Source organism: Typopeltis vanoorti, chromosome 8, assembly GCF_054136105.1.
Source record: "Typopeltis vanoorti isolate ZY-2024b chromosome 8, IOZ_Tvanoo_1.0, whole genome shotgun sequence".
NCBI lineage: Eukaryota > Metazoa > Arthropoda > Arachnida > Uropygi > Thelyphonidae > Typopeltis > Typopeltis vanoorti.
Genome location: NC_143556.1, coordinates 70,698,073 through 70,713,560, shown reverse-complemented (window position 1 = coordinate 70,713,560; position 15,488 = coordinate 70,698,073). Strand labels below are relative to the sequence as shown.

General features: G+C 36.5%; 1 protein-coding gene across 1 annotated transcript in view; it reads left to right on the top strand.

Annotated features, from left to right (window-relative positions):
• The window catches only part of Pbgs (Porphobilinogen synthase), a 79,504-nt gene that overhangs the window by 28,103 nt on the left and 35,913 nt on the right, over window positions 1-15,488 (top strand). The window contains exon 6 of the mRNA XM_090396747.1: window positions 14,504-14,591. Within this exon, the coding sequence (XP_090252873.1) occupies window positions 14,504-14,591 (88 nt within the window). The remainder of the gene's footprint in view (window positions 1-14,503; window positions 14,592-15,488) is intronic.

Below are 15,488 nucleotides of genomic sequence, written 5' to 3'. Positions count from 1 at the left end.
CGTTGCCATTTTAAAGAAACTTAAGAACAAGACGTGCACGCAGGCACAACAAACAGTAAGTGAGGAAGATGCAGGAAGCTATTATTTCTCCTAAAGTCCTGATGGTGCCCTCTAGCGGGCAATGTTGGTATTCTTGGGCGATTGGGCTGAAGGTCTTCTAATGTAGGTTTCCCAAATTTGAGGCAGTCTCATGCAGCCAAATTTGTTGAGGTTTGGATCGTTTCTTAGGGCTGAAGCTGATTCCATGAAAAGCCTTTCATATTTGTATTTACTATGGTGTATTATCATGGCTTTCTTCCACCGTATTCTCTGGCAGGTATCCAGCACATGGTCAGCAAGACCAGTATATCCTAGTTGACGTTGTAATTTCCTTAAATTATTTACTAAAAAATGCATAACCAATGTCTAAACCTTTCCACGAGAATTACACAAATTATGGACTCCATAACTGCGATATAAATAATTATTTTAATTTCTCGACATTTTGACTCATATTAAAGTCATCATCGGGAGTATACACATATATATACAGAGACAAGCTAAATTACATTTCACATAGTATACTGAAGAGACAATGATTTGATCAACAGTTATTCTGCTGGCCTGACCTTTAGTGAAAATAAAATAAAATTACAATAAATAAAATAAATTAACTATGCCAAAGCTATATTCTCTTTAAGACAACATCAGAGAAACGTTTTTTTCTCATGGATAGTTTTGTTACATTGAAAATGATGTACTAATTTAACATGACAATTGTTATGTTAGATTTAGGATCCTGGATTACCTATGGTCCTATTTATAATTAACTCTTAGGGAGAAAGGTTAAGTGGATAGAATGTGCCTTTCATATGTTTGGGATTTTTAGACCATATTATTGTGTTAAGATTAGGGTGATTGATAAGAATCTCACAGGCCTCCTTAAATTTATGTTCATACCATGTTTTGGTGTGATGTAAACAACAGGTGCTTTTCCAGTCAATTCTATGTAAAGTGTTCAGGGTATGATCAGAAAGACCAGCTTGACCATAGTTATTATATTTAATGTGTCTTTTATGGTCCTTTTTTCTCATAGGAATCGTGTGTTCTGTTTCCCCCTACAATCCTAGCAAATGACAGGTGCAATGAATATGGTATACCCCAGGGTGGGCCAGTGGAGGGAGTGTATCCTTGGATGTGTTGAGTAAGTTCTTCACTAAAAACACTATTATAGTATTATAGTGTTTTTAAGTGAGGTCTTGTACAGAGACTTTGATAGAGACTTTTATTGATAGCATTTTGGCTGTAACCATTTTTTAGGAAGATATTGCTGATAACTTTTAATTCATCTTTAAGTGCTTGTTGATTGGAGCAAATCTTCAAAGCGCTGATTTTAAGTGTCTTAATGACCCCCTAGTTTTTGTGTTGGGTGGTGGTAGGAGTTTTTGTGTATATATATGCCAGCATGTGTCGGTTTCTGGTAAACAGTAAAGGAAAGAATGCCAGAAGGAAGACATGTGACAAGTGTGTAAAAACTCGATGTAGCTTAAAAATACCAAAGTGCTTTGCATAGATTTTTACAGAGGTCAAGTCTCATGAGAAATGCTACAAAAATAACTTTTTTTTGTCTCTATGTATTGTATGTTAAATATTAATGTCCCTATGGGAGATTGTATTTACCGTTTTAACTAAAGTTTCTAGAATGTCAAAAACAAAGGCAATGCTTTGCCATTGGAACTTTGTATAATGGCTATGTGTAAGAGCACAAGAAAGTTGTTTACGATTAAGTGTGTGAGAAAGTTGTTTGTAAGCTCTGCGCATGAACACCTTCAAAGCTAGTATCCAAGAGGTCTGCTAGTTTCAGAGAAGTTTCCGCTGCCTGACAAGACAAGAAAAAAAGAGCATATGGTGGAGAAAAAAGAACGGGCTAGCCTTAACAAAAGGATCAAGGAGAACTGCTGATTTCTTTGGGGTTTACAACCCTTGGTGCAAGGTCCCAAGAAAGCGAAAATAAAAGAGGACTGAACCGAACATCATGGGCAGTTTCTGGCAGAGAACCAGAGGCAATCGAGAGGAGGCGAGGTCCAGTTGCTGACAGAAGGAGAGGCGAGGTCCAGCTGCTGCCGAGAGAACAGAAGCGAGATCCAGTTACCAAAGCAGGAGAGGTGAAGTGCTGTTACCGAATTGAGCCAGAGGCAATCGGTGGAGAATCAGAAGCACACTGACCCAGAGAAACAGACTTTACGGCGAACCCACGCCAGAGTGGAAAAAATTGGGAAGTCAACCGAAGCCAAAAGCCACAGAACGATCTTCAAGCCTGTATGCTGAAACTTCTTGCCTGAACTTTTGAGTACTGGGAAGATTGCAGTCGAAGACCGCTAATACTCCGACAAATGCCCCCCCCCCGAAGCAAGGCCTGAGATGAAAGAAGAATCATAGAGACTTTGATGCAGGACCTTTGGAAAGTGTTGTGACAAAGAGCCTCCATAAGTGTGTCCGACCTCTAATGTACATTCTTTTTGTAATCTAGGAGATATGTCATAGATGGACTGATAAGAAATATCTATAAGAGAGTCCTCTGATTTGTTGTTAACTGGAATATAAATTGTAAGATAACTTGCCATAGCTAGCTAATCTCTTTATGAGTAATTTAGTCTCGGCAATTTGATTTTTTTCTATCAGAGAAGTGATGGAGTAATTATTTATATTGTATAATCATTTAATATTGAAAAGGGAAAGTTTTTGTTTCTTTATACCAAAAGGATAAGTAGAGAGAGAAGAGTAACCTCCCTATTGCTTATTTAATGTACTTTATTTTAAATGTAAATAAATGTGTTTTAATTATGTCAATAGAGTGTTGCCTGATTGTTTATTTTACAATGCACTGCTCCTAAAAAAAAATTATCGGGCTTGTGAGCTGGAAACCAAGTGAGATAGCCGAAGCATATAGTTAAGTGCAAATAGACCACGACTGTTTGTGTAATGTTTTACTGAAGGAATTTGTGTTAGAGAAAGAGAGAGAAATCAACTGGCCGTATTACTGAGTTTTATACCAGTTAAAAGATATTAGTGGCGCAGTCTCAATAAAAATAAATTTTCTGGTATCCATTGGCATAAGACTCTTAGTGCGAAAGGTAGATAAACATAGTACGCAATAGTATAAGCAAGAAAGGTTACGAGAAAGTGCGTGCACTGCTAATTAGAATAACGGTATTTCAAAGGTGCAGTAATCAAGCAGGCTTTATAAATAACAAGTAATAGCAACACAGTTTACAAGTGTATCTAGAAATGGAAATGTGTTCTGCTTTTCAATCTCAGTTGTGAATTGTATGCATTTGTGTTGTTTGTTTAGGTGGCTGAGTGAAGTGTCTAGTGTCTGGCAGCCATGGGGCCAGGTGGTGAAGACATCAACATATCTAAGCCAGACTTTGGGTTTTAAAGGAGAGGAAACTAGAGTACATTGCTCAAAATGTTCCATGTAAAAGTTAGCAATGGGGGCGGGGGATAATGGTGAGCCCATAGCTGTGCCTTTTTTTTTTGTAGGTAGAAAGTGTTTTGCCACACAAAAACGTAGTACATGCACAAAGAGTGCTGTGATATCAGGAGGGAATTTGTCCTAATAGAAGGATTGTGTCATTGATTGGGACATTTGTGAAGAGGGCAGAGACATCAGAACTGACTAATAAATCATCTTTTTCCAGTGCGATGTCTTTGATTTTGTGTTTTTAATATAGGAGGGGGAATGACCTACCAACTCCACTCCTTGAGTGTTGAGACTAGTTTCTTGGCTAGGTGATAATTGGGGCTGTCTATACCTTTTGACTATCGGCTAGAGTGGCAGTTTGTTTGCGAATCTTCGGTTCTCTGTAAATTCTCGGGGAATGAGCGTAGTGCAGAATTAATTTTTTAACGGTATCTTCAGGCCATAGCTTGTCTTAAGAGAAGCTACTTAAATCCATCAATAAAATTTTATTTTATTTTCACTAGAGGGCAGGCCAGTAGAATAACCGTTGATCAAATCATTGTCTCTTCGGCATACTATGTGAAATGTAATTTAGCTTGTCTCTGTATATATACATGTGTCTATACTTCAGATGATGACCTTAATATGATCAAAACGTCGGGATATTAAAATAATTATTTATAACATGGTTGTAGAGTCCATAATTTGTCTAAAATGAATGCTGATCACCATAACACTAAAGGAAAGGTATCTTGATTTCTGATACAGACTTCAGTCACTAGAATTTTGAGTTAATGGAAAATAGTGGAAAAGGTTCAAAGATTACATCCAAGATATTATAATAAGAATAAACTCAGAAATGCAATTCACATAGTTTAAATAGACAGAAAGAAAAATAAGTTGATGAGGGTTAGTTTTGTTATATTTCATGGAAAAAAAAAATCAGCAGAATATATTTGGAGTTGGTCGCTAGAGGGCCAGACGGTCGGTCGTATTTTCAGGGAGCTCCCGAAAGCTAAGTACAATTTTGAATGAAAATTAGAATATAGGTTAAAATCATAATGTAATATTGTCTAATTTTGGTAGCTTGTTGTGTCTGGGTGATTTTGGTGTGAATTCCGTTATTTAATTCAGTATTTAACGATACGTTTCATAGATTTGAATATGGCGCTAATGCGACGTAAGATAATGGCGTCCGAAAATACGACGCCATTGTTCAAAAACTATAATGTGAAAGAATTTGTCCAATGCGATGTGTGTGGAATGTATGCATTCCCGAATGAGGCTGGAGTTTGGATTGAAAGTGATAGTGGTGGGAGAATGTGCATAAAGTGTAAGCAAAGTGAGGAGTTGAAGTATGTGTCAGGTTGCGAGACAGTTATGGTTGAAGAAAGCCAGAATGCGAGTGAAAATAGTGGCTCGATAGGGAATTGCGGTGTACAAGATGGCAATGTGAGCGGTGGTCTAAGAAAGAGTGAGAGCAATTATACAGAAAGAGAAAATGGTTTGAATGATAAAAAAAATGAGGAATTATTTGTAGGAAGTGAGATCGCTAGGCTGCGCGCAGTGATACAAGATGCGCAGCGGCAATTAGAGCACCTGCAAAACTCTTTCCAGAGTGATTCGGCTAACGTAAATAAACAGCGTAAAAGTGGGAGAGTTTCTGAATTGAAGGAAAGAGTGTTGTATGGCGACTCGTTATTAAGAGGAGTGATAGATGGGAGTGTAACTAAATCGTACTTACCGTGTGCGAAATTTAAGGATGTAAGTGAGAGTATTAGAGTGCAAAAACAGAGGGTGAAAGAATTAATAATTGTGGCGGGTACGAATGAATTGAAAGATGATAAATTTTTTATGAGAGAGGACTTGAAAGTATTGTTAAAGGTACCGAAAGAAAAGGGTGACAGAGTTAAAATGGTGAGTCTGTTGCCACGGTATGACAGAGAGGAGTTTAGAAGGAGGGCCATAATCGCAAATGACATTATGCGCAGGTTATGCAGATGGTGTGGTGTGGAATTTGTGGATGTGTGGAATGAGTTCGATGGGCGAAAGGACTTATACAAGATGGATAGCCTGCATTTGAATGGACTTGGTGTGCGGAGACTGGAAAAAGTGTTGCTGAATGAAGTGAAAATGGATGTGCAGAACCAGGGAAACTAGAACTAGCAAGGAGGGGGGGGGGAGTGATATGCAAACTTCAGTGAGACAGTTGAGTGTAAAAATGAATATAATGTAACCGAGCCAGCACTAAGGACAAAAAATGGGAATGGGACATTTAGAATAACGCATCAAGATAGGGGTGGGACAAAGGGATCACTGCATTTCATGTATACTAATGCCAGGAGTATTAAGAACAAGAAGGAAGAATTTTTGGCCTTGATTGGCTCTTCCTGGCCACAGGTTATTGGCATTAGTGAAACATGGCTGACGGAAGATGATATAGTTAGTGGGATAGGATGTGTGGGTTATAGTGTGTTTAGGAGGGACAGAGAGAATAAAATGGGAGGGAGAGGGGTGTTATTGATGATAGCTGATGAACTGCAGCCAAGGAGAATTGAAGTTGTATTGCAGGATAGTGAAAGGAGCTCATTTGAGGCTATTTGGTGTGAGATTGAGACTGGCAGAATAAAATATACAGTTGGGTGCTGCTATAGACCAGGTGATGGAATAGATGATGGAGATAGTATGCATACTCAAATTGATGAAATGAGTGGGAGGAGGGTAATTATTATGGGGGATTTCAACTATGGTAAGATTGATTGGAAGGAGGAGAGGACACATGTGAGGAAGGAAATGGATTTTATTCAACTATTAAGGGATAACTATCTGAGACAGCATGTAATTGAAAATACTAGGGGTGTGAGAGTGCTTGACCTGGTAATAGCATCTCACAATTGACTGTAATGAATATGACCATATTGCCATCTATTGGTGAGAGTGATCATATGGTCTTGACCTGGGAGGTGGCTAAAGGTGTGGAATTTTTGACTAAGACAGGGTATATGTGGAATTACCGTGCTGACAAGTTTGACAAGCTTAGGAGATTGCTTGGATCAGTGCCATTGCATGTACAACTGCAAGGGCTGGACGTCGATAGTGCATGGGAAGTGGTCAAGGAGCATTTACAGGAGGTCATGGCTGATTGTATACCTAAGGTCCGAATAGTAAAACAAGTAGGGGTTAAATGGATGAATAACACCATTAAGCTTGAGCTGCAAAAAAAGAAACAACTGTGGAGGGAATTTAAAGAAAGGGGTGACCTGCAGGCACACGAACAGTATAAAGTGCAGGCCAGAAGGGTAACGAGTGTGGTAAAAACAGCAAAAGCCAATTATGAAAGGAAACTAGCTATGCAAGCAAAAGAGAATCCCAAACAGTTCTTTCAATATGCTGCAAGCAAGAAAAAAACTGTACATGGCAAAATGATTTTAAGGAATGACTATGATAAGGAGGTCACTGAACCAGTCGATATAGTGGAGTTACTGAGCGCGCACTTTGCAAAAGCATATCATCCAGGTGGTGACATTGAAAAAATGAAGGAACCATTAGTTTATACCGGAATTGTGATAAATGAAGTGGAGGTGAATAGTCTATTACAGAACCTTAATGTGAATACATCTGTGGGATTGGATGGTATACCGGCAAGAGTCTTGTGTGAAGTGGCTAAGGAATTATCAGTGCCCTTGACCATGTTGTTTAATCCGAGTCTCGGGTCTGGTTTAGTCCCGAAGGCGTGGAAAGAGGGGAAAATAGTTTCACTGCATAAAGGAGAATCCAAGACTATCCAAGATTATCGGTTGGTAAATTACCGACCGATCAGCATATCAGGAGTCATTGTCAAGGTCTTGGAGAAAGTAGTCAAGGGAAAAATACAGGAATGGATTGATGAAAATGAGATACTGTACAGGGGACAGCATGGCTTTGTGAAGGGTAGATCATGCCTCAGTAACTTGCTCAAGTTTTATAACAAGGTGACAGCAGAAAACTGGATAAGGGAAATGGGTTTACGATGATACTGCTGGACCTGGCAAAAGCATTTGACAGGATACCACATGGAATTCTAATCTGTAAGCTACAACATATGGGAATGGATATAGGGTTGGTGAGATGGATAGGTGGGTGGTTGATGGAGAGATATCAAAGAGTAGTTTATTCAGGAGTGGAGTCCAAAAGACGGCCTGTGACCAGTGGTGTGCTGCAGGGTTCTGTTCTTGGACCACTGCTGTTTAATCTGTTCATTAATGATATAGGGAAGGATCTAAGTGAAACAGGTCATTTGTTCGCTGATGATTCAAAGTTGGGTAGGGCGATAGTGAATACAGAAGATGTCAAAGTCTTGCAGGATGACTTAGATAGATTGGAGTTCTGGGCTAAGGAGAATGGATGTCAATTTAATGTGACAAAATGTAAGGTTATGCATTTTGGGGTGAAAAGATTAGCAGCAGTATACCACATTGGTGGAACTCTACTCCAAGAGATTGATGAGGCCAGGGACTTCGGAGTGTTGGTGGATAGGGAGATGAAGTTTAGGGGGCACACTGCAAAAGTAGCTCAAACAGCTCATCAACTCACTTGGTTGTTGAAAAATACCTTGACGAGCAGAGACAAGCAAGTTATTGTACCTCTGTACAGAGCCCTGATAAGACCTCATCTCGACTACTGTACCCAGATTTGGTCACCTCGGTTCCTTCTTGATGGGGAGGAGGTGGAAAGGATCCAGAGGCGAGTGACTAAGATGATAGCAGGTCTATGGAATGAACCATATGAGAACAGGTTGAAGATTTGTGGGTTGCAGAAACTAGTTGATAGGTGGAAAAGGGGAGATATGATTGAGACATTCAAATTGCTAAAAGGATTCTATAGGATTAATTCAGAGGATATTTTTGAGATCAGGACTGGTGGTGGGAGAACTAGGGGACACCTATGGAAGCTGGGCAAGAGTGTGGTTAGCAGGGGTGTTAGAGCTGGGTTCTTTACTATTAGAGTGGTAAATGAGTGGAATAAGCTGCCAGAGTCTGTTGTGGGTGCTATGACAGTGAGCGAGTTCAAGGCAAGGTATGATAGATACTGTGAGAATGTCAAATAGTTGTGTGGACATGGAGTTTAGGGCCTCCCTCGATGAGGCTAAGGACTCCCTGGAGTAGCCCGAAATAATAATAATAATAATATTTTCAGAGAGGGCACGTTCATATTCAATGAATATAAGGAAATGCACATAATTCATTAGTAATTCATCATTAACAGTAATAAATTCATGCTTGGGTTCAATTTCCAACAATGAGGATCATTTCATGTTGGATTGGATTTAAACGGTATTGATACGAACACAGATTAATAAGAAAACAACTATTTATTAACTGAAAAGCTAATATTTCACATGTATTATATCCAGCATCTTCAGAGCACACAAACAAAGTTTGTTACAATTGCGAGACAACCACAGTCCAGTGTGACCATGCTTTGGATACCCCGGCACACAGGATCAGTTGGAAAAAAACAATGTATTACACAGAAGCTTTTTCAAGTCAGAGAGGTTGTTCCTGCAATCAACAGAAGCCTTAAAACATACTCTGAACCTTAACAAGTATGGCTGTATAAATCTACCAAAGATTTGGGAGACAGTCATCCTAAGACCAAATTAATATTTATTTTTATTTCTTTCAAAACTTTTGACCACTTTTTTTTTTAACTTAGATGGCGCCTATTAGGACTTTATTTTTGTGTTGCACACTGCAATTACTTATACTAGCCCCACTGTTACACCAGATTGTGGTTGGCTTGCATTTGTAACAAACTTTGTGTGCTCTGAAGATGCTGGATATAATACCAGCAAAATATTAGCATTTAAGTTAATAAATAGTTATTTTCTTATCAACCTGTGTTTGCATCGATACCGTTTAAATCCAATCCAACATGTGTGATGAATACATAAGCCTATCCATGAGGATCATCTCAGTTTGAAAGTTGCTTACCATAGTGGGGATTACTGAGGTACTCAGCAAAGAAATAATTGAGTGTGTGTGGGGGAGGGGAATGAAATAAGAGATAATGATGAGGAAAAATACAAGAAAATGTGTAATCCATAGTTGAATAGAAACATTTGCAGTGATAGGTATAAGCACCTCTAGGAGTACATGAGAAAGAATCCCCCCCCCCTTCACACACTCACTCACTCAGGATAGAGAAAGGTTAGATAGATCTGAGGTTCCCAGGTTAACATCCTTCAGCCTGGCAAGTTAGCTGAAAATGTTTTTACATCCTTTCATGAATTGTCTACCCCCTTTCCTCATACTCTTGATTATTATAATTGTTTATGTACAGGACTCTGAAGTGTATAAATATCACATACTATGCAATTTCAATTTTTATAATGAAGTGCAGTATTGTTTATGTACTTCTTTTTGATTCATAGTCATGAATCAAAATTAAAGAAAATCTCTCAAAATGAAACTTGGCATTTTCCAATAACAGCAAGGCTTATTTGATGATGGAACTACCCTATTTTCAGCTAAAGGCTATTTAGATTTGACATAAAATTTTAACCTATATATTAAAAAGTATATTAAAGTAAGTTTCATGGCTTACACATGTAACAAAATTATATAGAATTTATTCAAGAAACTCCAATATATTTCATCCAACATATGTGGACATCATCAGGGAGATAAACTACATTCAAAAAAGGAATAAAAAAAAAAGTCATAAATGATTCATATATTATGCATAGCTCATGTCTCAATTGCAGCTGAAGTATATGATATTACACTATTAGAGTTCAGAGGAGCAATTGTAAGTTGTATAGATTAAAAAAATGAAAATAATAATTTAAAATAATTTTTAATTAAAAAAAATTGTGAACAATTAATAGGATCACTTCCCAAAACTTCAATATTGGCATACAGTCTGATCAGTTCAGGTTTAGATGATTTCATAGCATTTCACATGCTTTAAGGAAAAGACAAGCAAATTTGAACTTGCTGGAGGGAAGAAGTTTTGTCTGTTCCAAAGAACTATGTGCCTAGTATCACTAGAGAAGCAAAGCCAGATTTGTTAGATTCCAAAAATGCAGTATATTAAAGCTACAATTCTCGATGCTCTTCAGTGGTGACTGAGACATGATCTAATATATGCATGATTTATGACTCATTATTTCGATTCATTTTTTGAATGTTCTAACAGTCTCCCTGATAATGTCCATGTAACATTGGATGAAAATATATTAGTTTTTGAATAAATTCTGTATACTTTTTGTTACGTGTGCAAGTTGTGAAATACTAATTGCGTATTTTTAGAAGATAAGGATGACAAGGTATTCAGAGGCAATCAAGTTTGGCTCTGAATACCTTGTCAAACTGAAATGTATGATAAAAGAAAGGTGATGGGAATGAGGCTCAATTTTTGTGAATGTAAATATGTATAATCAACCAAAATGAAATGCAAATAAAACCAGTAAAGATGATGAATCAAATAGACTATAGATTTTGAAAGATTAAGAGTTAAAATTATGAAAACTAAAAATTGAAGAACAAAAAATAAACTAGTAAATCTATTTTATTTATGAAATGGCCAACCACATGATGGTGTGCTGGCTATTTTATGGGAATCTGTCAGATTATAAACAACACAAAACTGGCTATGACTGTATCTATAAAAAAAATTAAATTTTATATTAGAATTAGCTTTTAATTGGAAAGAAGAGCAGTTCCATCACCAGATAAGCCTTGCTAATGTCCAATATTGTTTTAAATTAGGAGTGATATGAAATAAGGTTTCAGAAAATTTTCTATATTAAACTTAATGTCTTTCTTAAGTGTGTTATTTGTAATTATAAGTTTAATTTAATTTTTCTGATTTAAATTAAAATAATTTATTCAGAAAAGGGAAGTAGGGTGATTCTTTCCTTCTGCTTAATATCTTAATATTTTAGGCTCAATCACTTGTCACAGTCATTTAACTTTGTTTCATATGTTCTAAATGTCACACTAGAACAGTTAATCCTATGGAGATAATCTGTTTTATCTGTCTGAGCATATGTTGTCTGGCAGGTTTGTATGTTTTGTTTAAGTAAAAATTTATCTGTTTTTTATGATAGATGAGTGTTCCTGGTGTTTTAGATGGGATTAAGACTTATTTACCCAAGGGCATTGAGAATTGAGCCACGGTGTGTCTTATAAATCTCACTGCCTAGCCATCATCCTATTTTGAACCAGCAATCTGGAACAACAGACCATGAGCCAAGCTGAAGAGGACTTGAAAGATATAGATTTAGACTGCGTGTAACACACACAGCAACCTAATACAAGATTTGAATGATAAAAAATTCATTCCTAAGTAATATTAAAATGAAAAAAAAAAGTATTTCTTTATTAACAGGGTGTTAATGTGTTACATTAATTCTGTTCTAGCAACCAAACATCATACTTTTTTTTTTTCCTCCCAAGCTACAACTTGTATGTTGGAGAGCAGTGATGTTCATTCAACCAAGCTGGATAGTGATATATTTAACAAAATATAATTAACTCAATTCAGTTTGAGTTAATTTTTAAGGAAAAGATAGATTCATACATTAAGAATATTGTAATTTTTTTTTCTTTGAAATGAAAATTTTTTCTTAAAATTGTTTAGCAGCATGCATGTGATTGGTAATTTCAAATAGTTTTTTGGAATTACCAAGTTTAGTCAGTAGCAGTGATGCAGTTTTGAAACAGTGTTTCAAAATTCTTGTGATGATTCTAATACACCTTAGTCTTATATACATATATAATAATTGGGTGCTGGTACCTCACAGTTGTGAGAATGAACAACAATATTTATCTTTGTTAAAAGATCTGGGTTCATATCTCATTGTAAGGGATTTTAAGTGAAGGTGAGTTAGCCAGTCTCATATAGAAGAAGCTAAGTTTCTCCCCCTTTCCAGAAACTTGGCTTTTTTATCATACAGAACAGGTACCAGCCATAAGAACATGTGCAATTAACAGAATATGCTGGCCTCACAAGAATATACATATATTTATGTTCCTATTCTTTGAAAATAAATATGAAGTATTCACATGTTTTGCAGTAAACTGTCAATCACATCAATCAGTAATAACAGTATTATATTTAATCAACACCCCAACCAGCCATGACATTTATAGACATCCACCAAAATCTGGATATGATTCTGTAACACCTATTGAATAACATGGATAAGAATTGCAATTTGCTCTCACTATTTTATCCACCACAGCTGGTAGAGAGGTTAATATAGATATCTTTGTGTTAGTGAATATATCATAAATCGTAAATGGTTTGCAAATACGTGTGAGCTAAATTGTTATGTTGATGCTGTTTTTAACGTCGTCATCAAATTCCTGCATGTACCCTCAAGGGGTGTACAGGATATGATAGTATTACATGAAAAATTTACCTCCTTACAATTTTCCTCCAAATTAGTCTGTTACTTGTCAAGACTCCAACATTATTAGATCTTATATTTCTATCGTCTAAGGCACTTTGTACCGTATCAATCCACCTATATCTTGGTCTTCCTCTGGGTTGTTTTCCTGCCAACCTGGCAGAGAACACTTGTTTTGCTAATCTTTCTTCACCCATTCTGTTTAAGTGACCATACCACCTGAGATTAGCTCTGCTAATGCATTCCTGGATGCTGACAATGTCAAATTCTTTCCTAATATCCTCGTTTTTAATATGATATTGCCATTGATGCCATCTGTTCGTGCCTCTAATCTTTCTCGGGACTCTCATATCTGTGGTCTCTAGTCTTTGGTCAAGTGTTTTACTTCTGACCCAGCTCTCAGATCCATAAGTTAAAACTGGTTTGAACACTGTCTTGTATACAGCTAATTTAGTGTTCCGACTAATTTCTCTCTTATTCCATATAAATTTATTCAGTTGAATTCCTACCATACCAGCTTTGTCGATTCTGTTGTCTATTTCCATATTTAATTTACCATCTTCACTAGAAATACTAGAAATTGTGCCTAAGTAGCTGAAATGTTTTACTTGTTCCACAGGTTCTCCATTCACAACAGTTGACATTTTCAATGATTCTGCCTATTTTCATTGTCTATGTCTTTTTATTGTGATCTTCATACCATATCTATTACAACAGTTATTCAATTTAGTCAGGGAATCTTGCAGACTTGTAGCAGATTTATTTAGAAGTATAACATTGTCTGCATAAAGCAAAGAGCTGACATTAACATCTCCAATTTTGATATCAGGTTTAATACCACTTTCCTTCATAATGTGGTCCATATAGATAATGAATAACAGAGGGGATAATGTACATCCCTGTCTCACACCAGATTTAACATTAAACTACCTTCTGTACTTCCTTGAATTCTAACTGCTGACTTGCAACTCAAATAAAGACCAAGTATTGCTTGATATAATGCCCCATGACACCATATATCTAACATATTGAATAGCTTCTCTCTTGGCACCTTGTCATATGACTTTTCCAGGTCGACAAAACTTAAATACAGATCTTTGTTATATTCCCATGATTTTTCAGCTATCTGTCGTAAAGCGAAGATCTGATCCTGACAGCTCCTTGTGGAAGAAAAGCTTCTTCACCAAGCTTTTCTTCCACAGTCCTTCTCAAACATTACTGAAGCATACTTGCAAAAATCTTACCAGGAACACTCAGTAGGGAAATACCTCTATAATTCTCATATTCAGTTTTATTTCCCTTTTTATATATGGGTACTATGAGAGCTCTACTCCAATCATCGGGAATTCGTCCTTCTGTCCAGGCCTTTTGAACTATGCAGTGCAGCCACTGTAAGACTTTTGTACCCACCATACTTCAGCATTTCTGATTGAATATCATCTACTCCTGCTGCCTTTCCACATTTGAAGCCTTTGATGGCTTCTTCTATTTCAAGTATGGATATGTATTCCTGACTGCATGCTGGTCAGTGTTTTTTACCACTGTGCTGTCATCACTGCTTTTAATATTTTAACATCACTGTTTTTAACATTAAACTAGAAACTTATCTTAAGACTATATTTTGTCACTTAAATAATTCCTTATTTTCGATTTTGCAAATTTAGAGATGCTGCCAAGTCAGCGCCTTCATTTGGAAATCGATGTTGCTATCAGTTACCACCTGGAAGTGCAGGCTTAGCATCACGTGCTGTGGTAAGAATTTTAACTGCTATTGTGAAACCTATAGAAAGTAATTTTATTTTTTTTCTTCTCATGATTTATTTTTTAACATAGTTCATGTTCAAAAATATTTGCTTGCAGAAATATGTTGAACCAAAAACTGAAAGAAGGTCCAAATTCCAAATATTTTCAAATTTATATACGTCCAATAAACATGCATCAGTAGTACCTGAGTACTGCTTCTTTTAGTCATACAACATTTTTATATGATAACAAGATAAAGTATGCTCATTTGAATTTTGTTTTAAACTAGAATGCCTGACAAGTTTCACTGTCATTTTTCTAACATAACATAACATGATGAATATGTACAATAACTGGAAAGTTATTGTATTAAAAGATGTAAAATGTACTGAGACTCAACAAAATTTGTTTTTACACATAATTATTTGGAGCTGAGGGCATCTTATACAAGCGATGTACATTAACAATTCATAGCCTTGCATAAACTTTGAGGTGTTGGTCGATGTGGTAAAGAACCTGATATGTTGTAAGCCAGAATGAGTGACATTCTAAATGTCATACAGAATGTGACTGATTCCTGTTCAGGCTCCTATGTGAACAACATTTCTAGACTCTGTGACAGAAGGTTATTTTTAAGATAAACTTGAGAACTGGTCCATTTGTTAGTTTTTTGCAGAGACAATGAGCAGTATGATGTGGGATAAAATCTGATATTGTCAGTTTTATCCCACATCATACTGTGGGATAAAATGTAAGCCAGAGGTCAAGGTCAACAGCATTTTTTAATTTTTAATAGATGGATATTATCAAAATTTGAAGAGCTGCCTCATCTCAAGCTGGTGGGGGAGATGGGAGTTTTTTAAGAAGTGGAATACAGTGGGAAAGTTTTATGGAAAAAAAAAAATT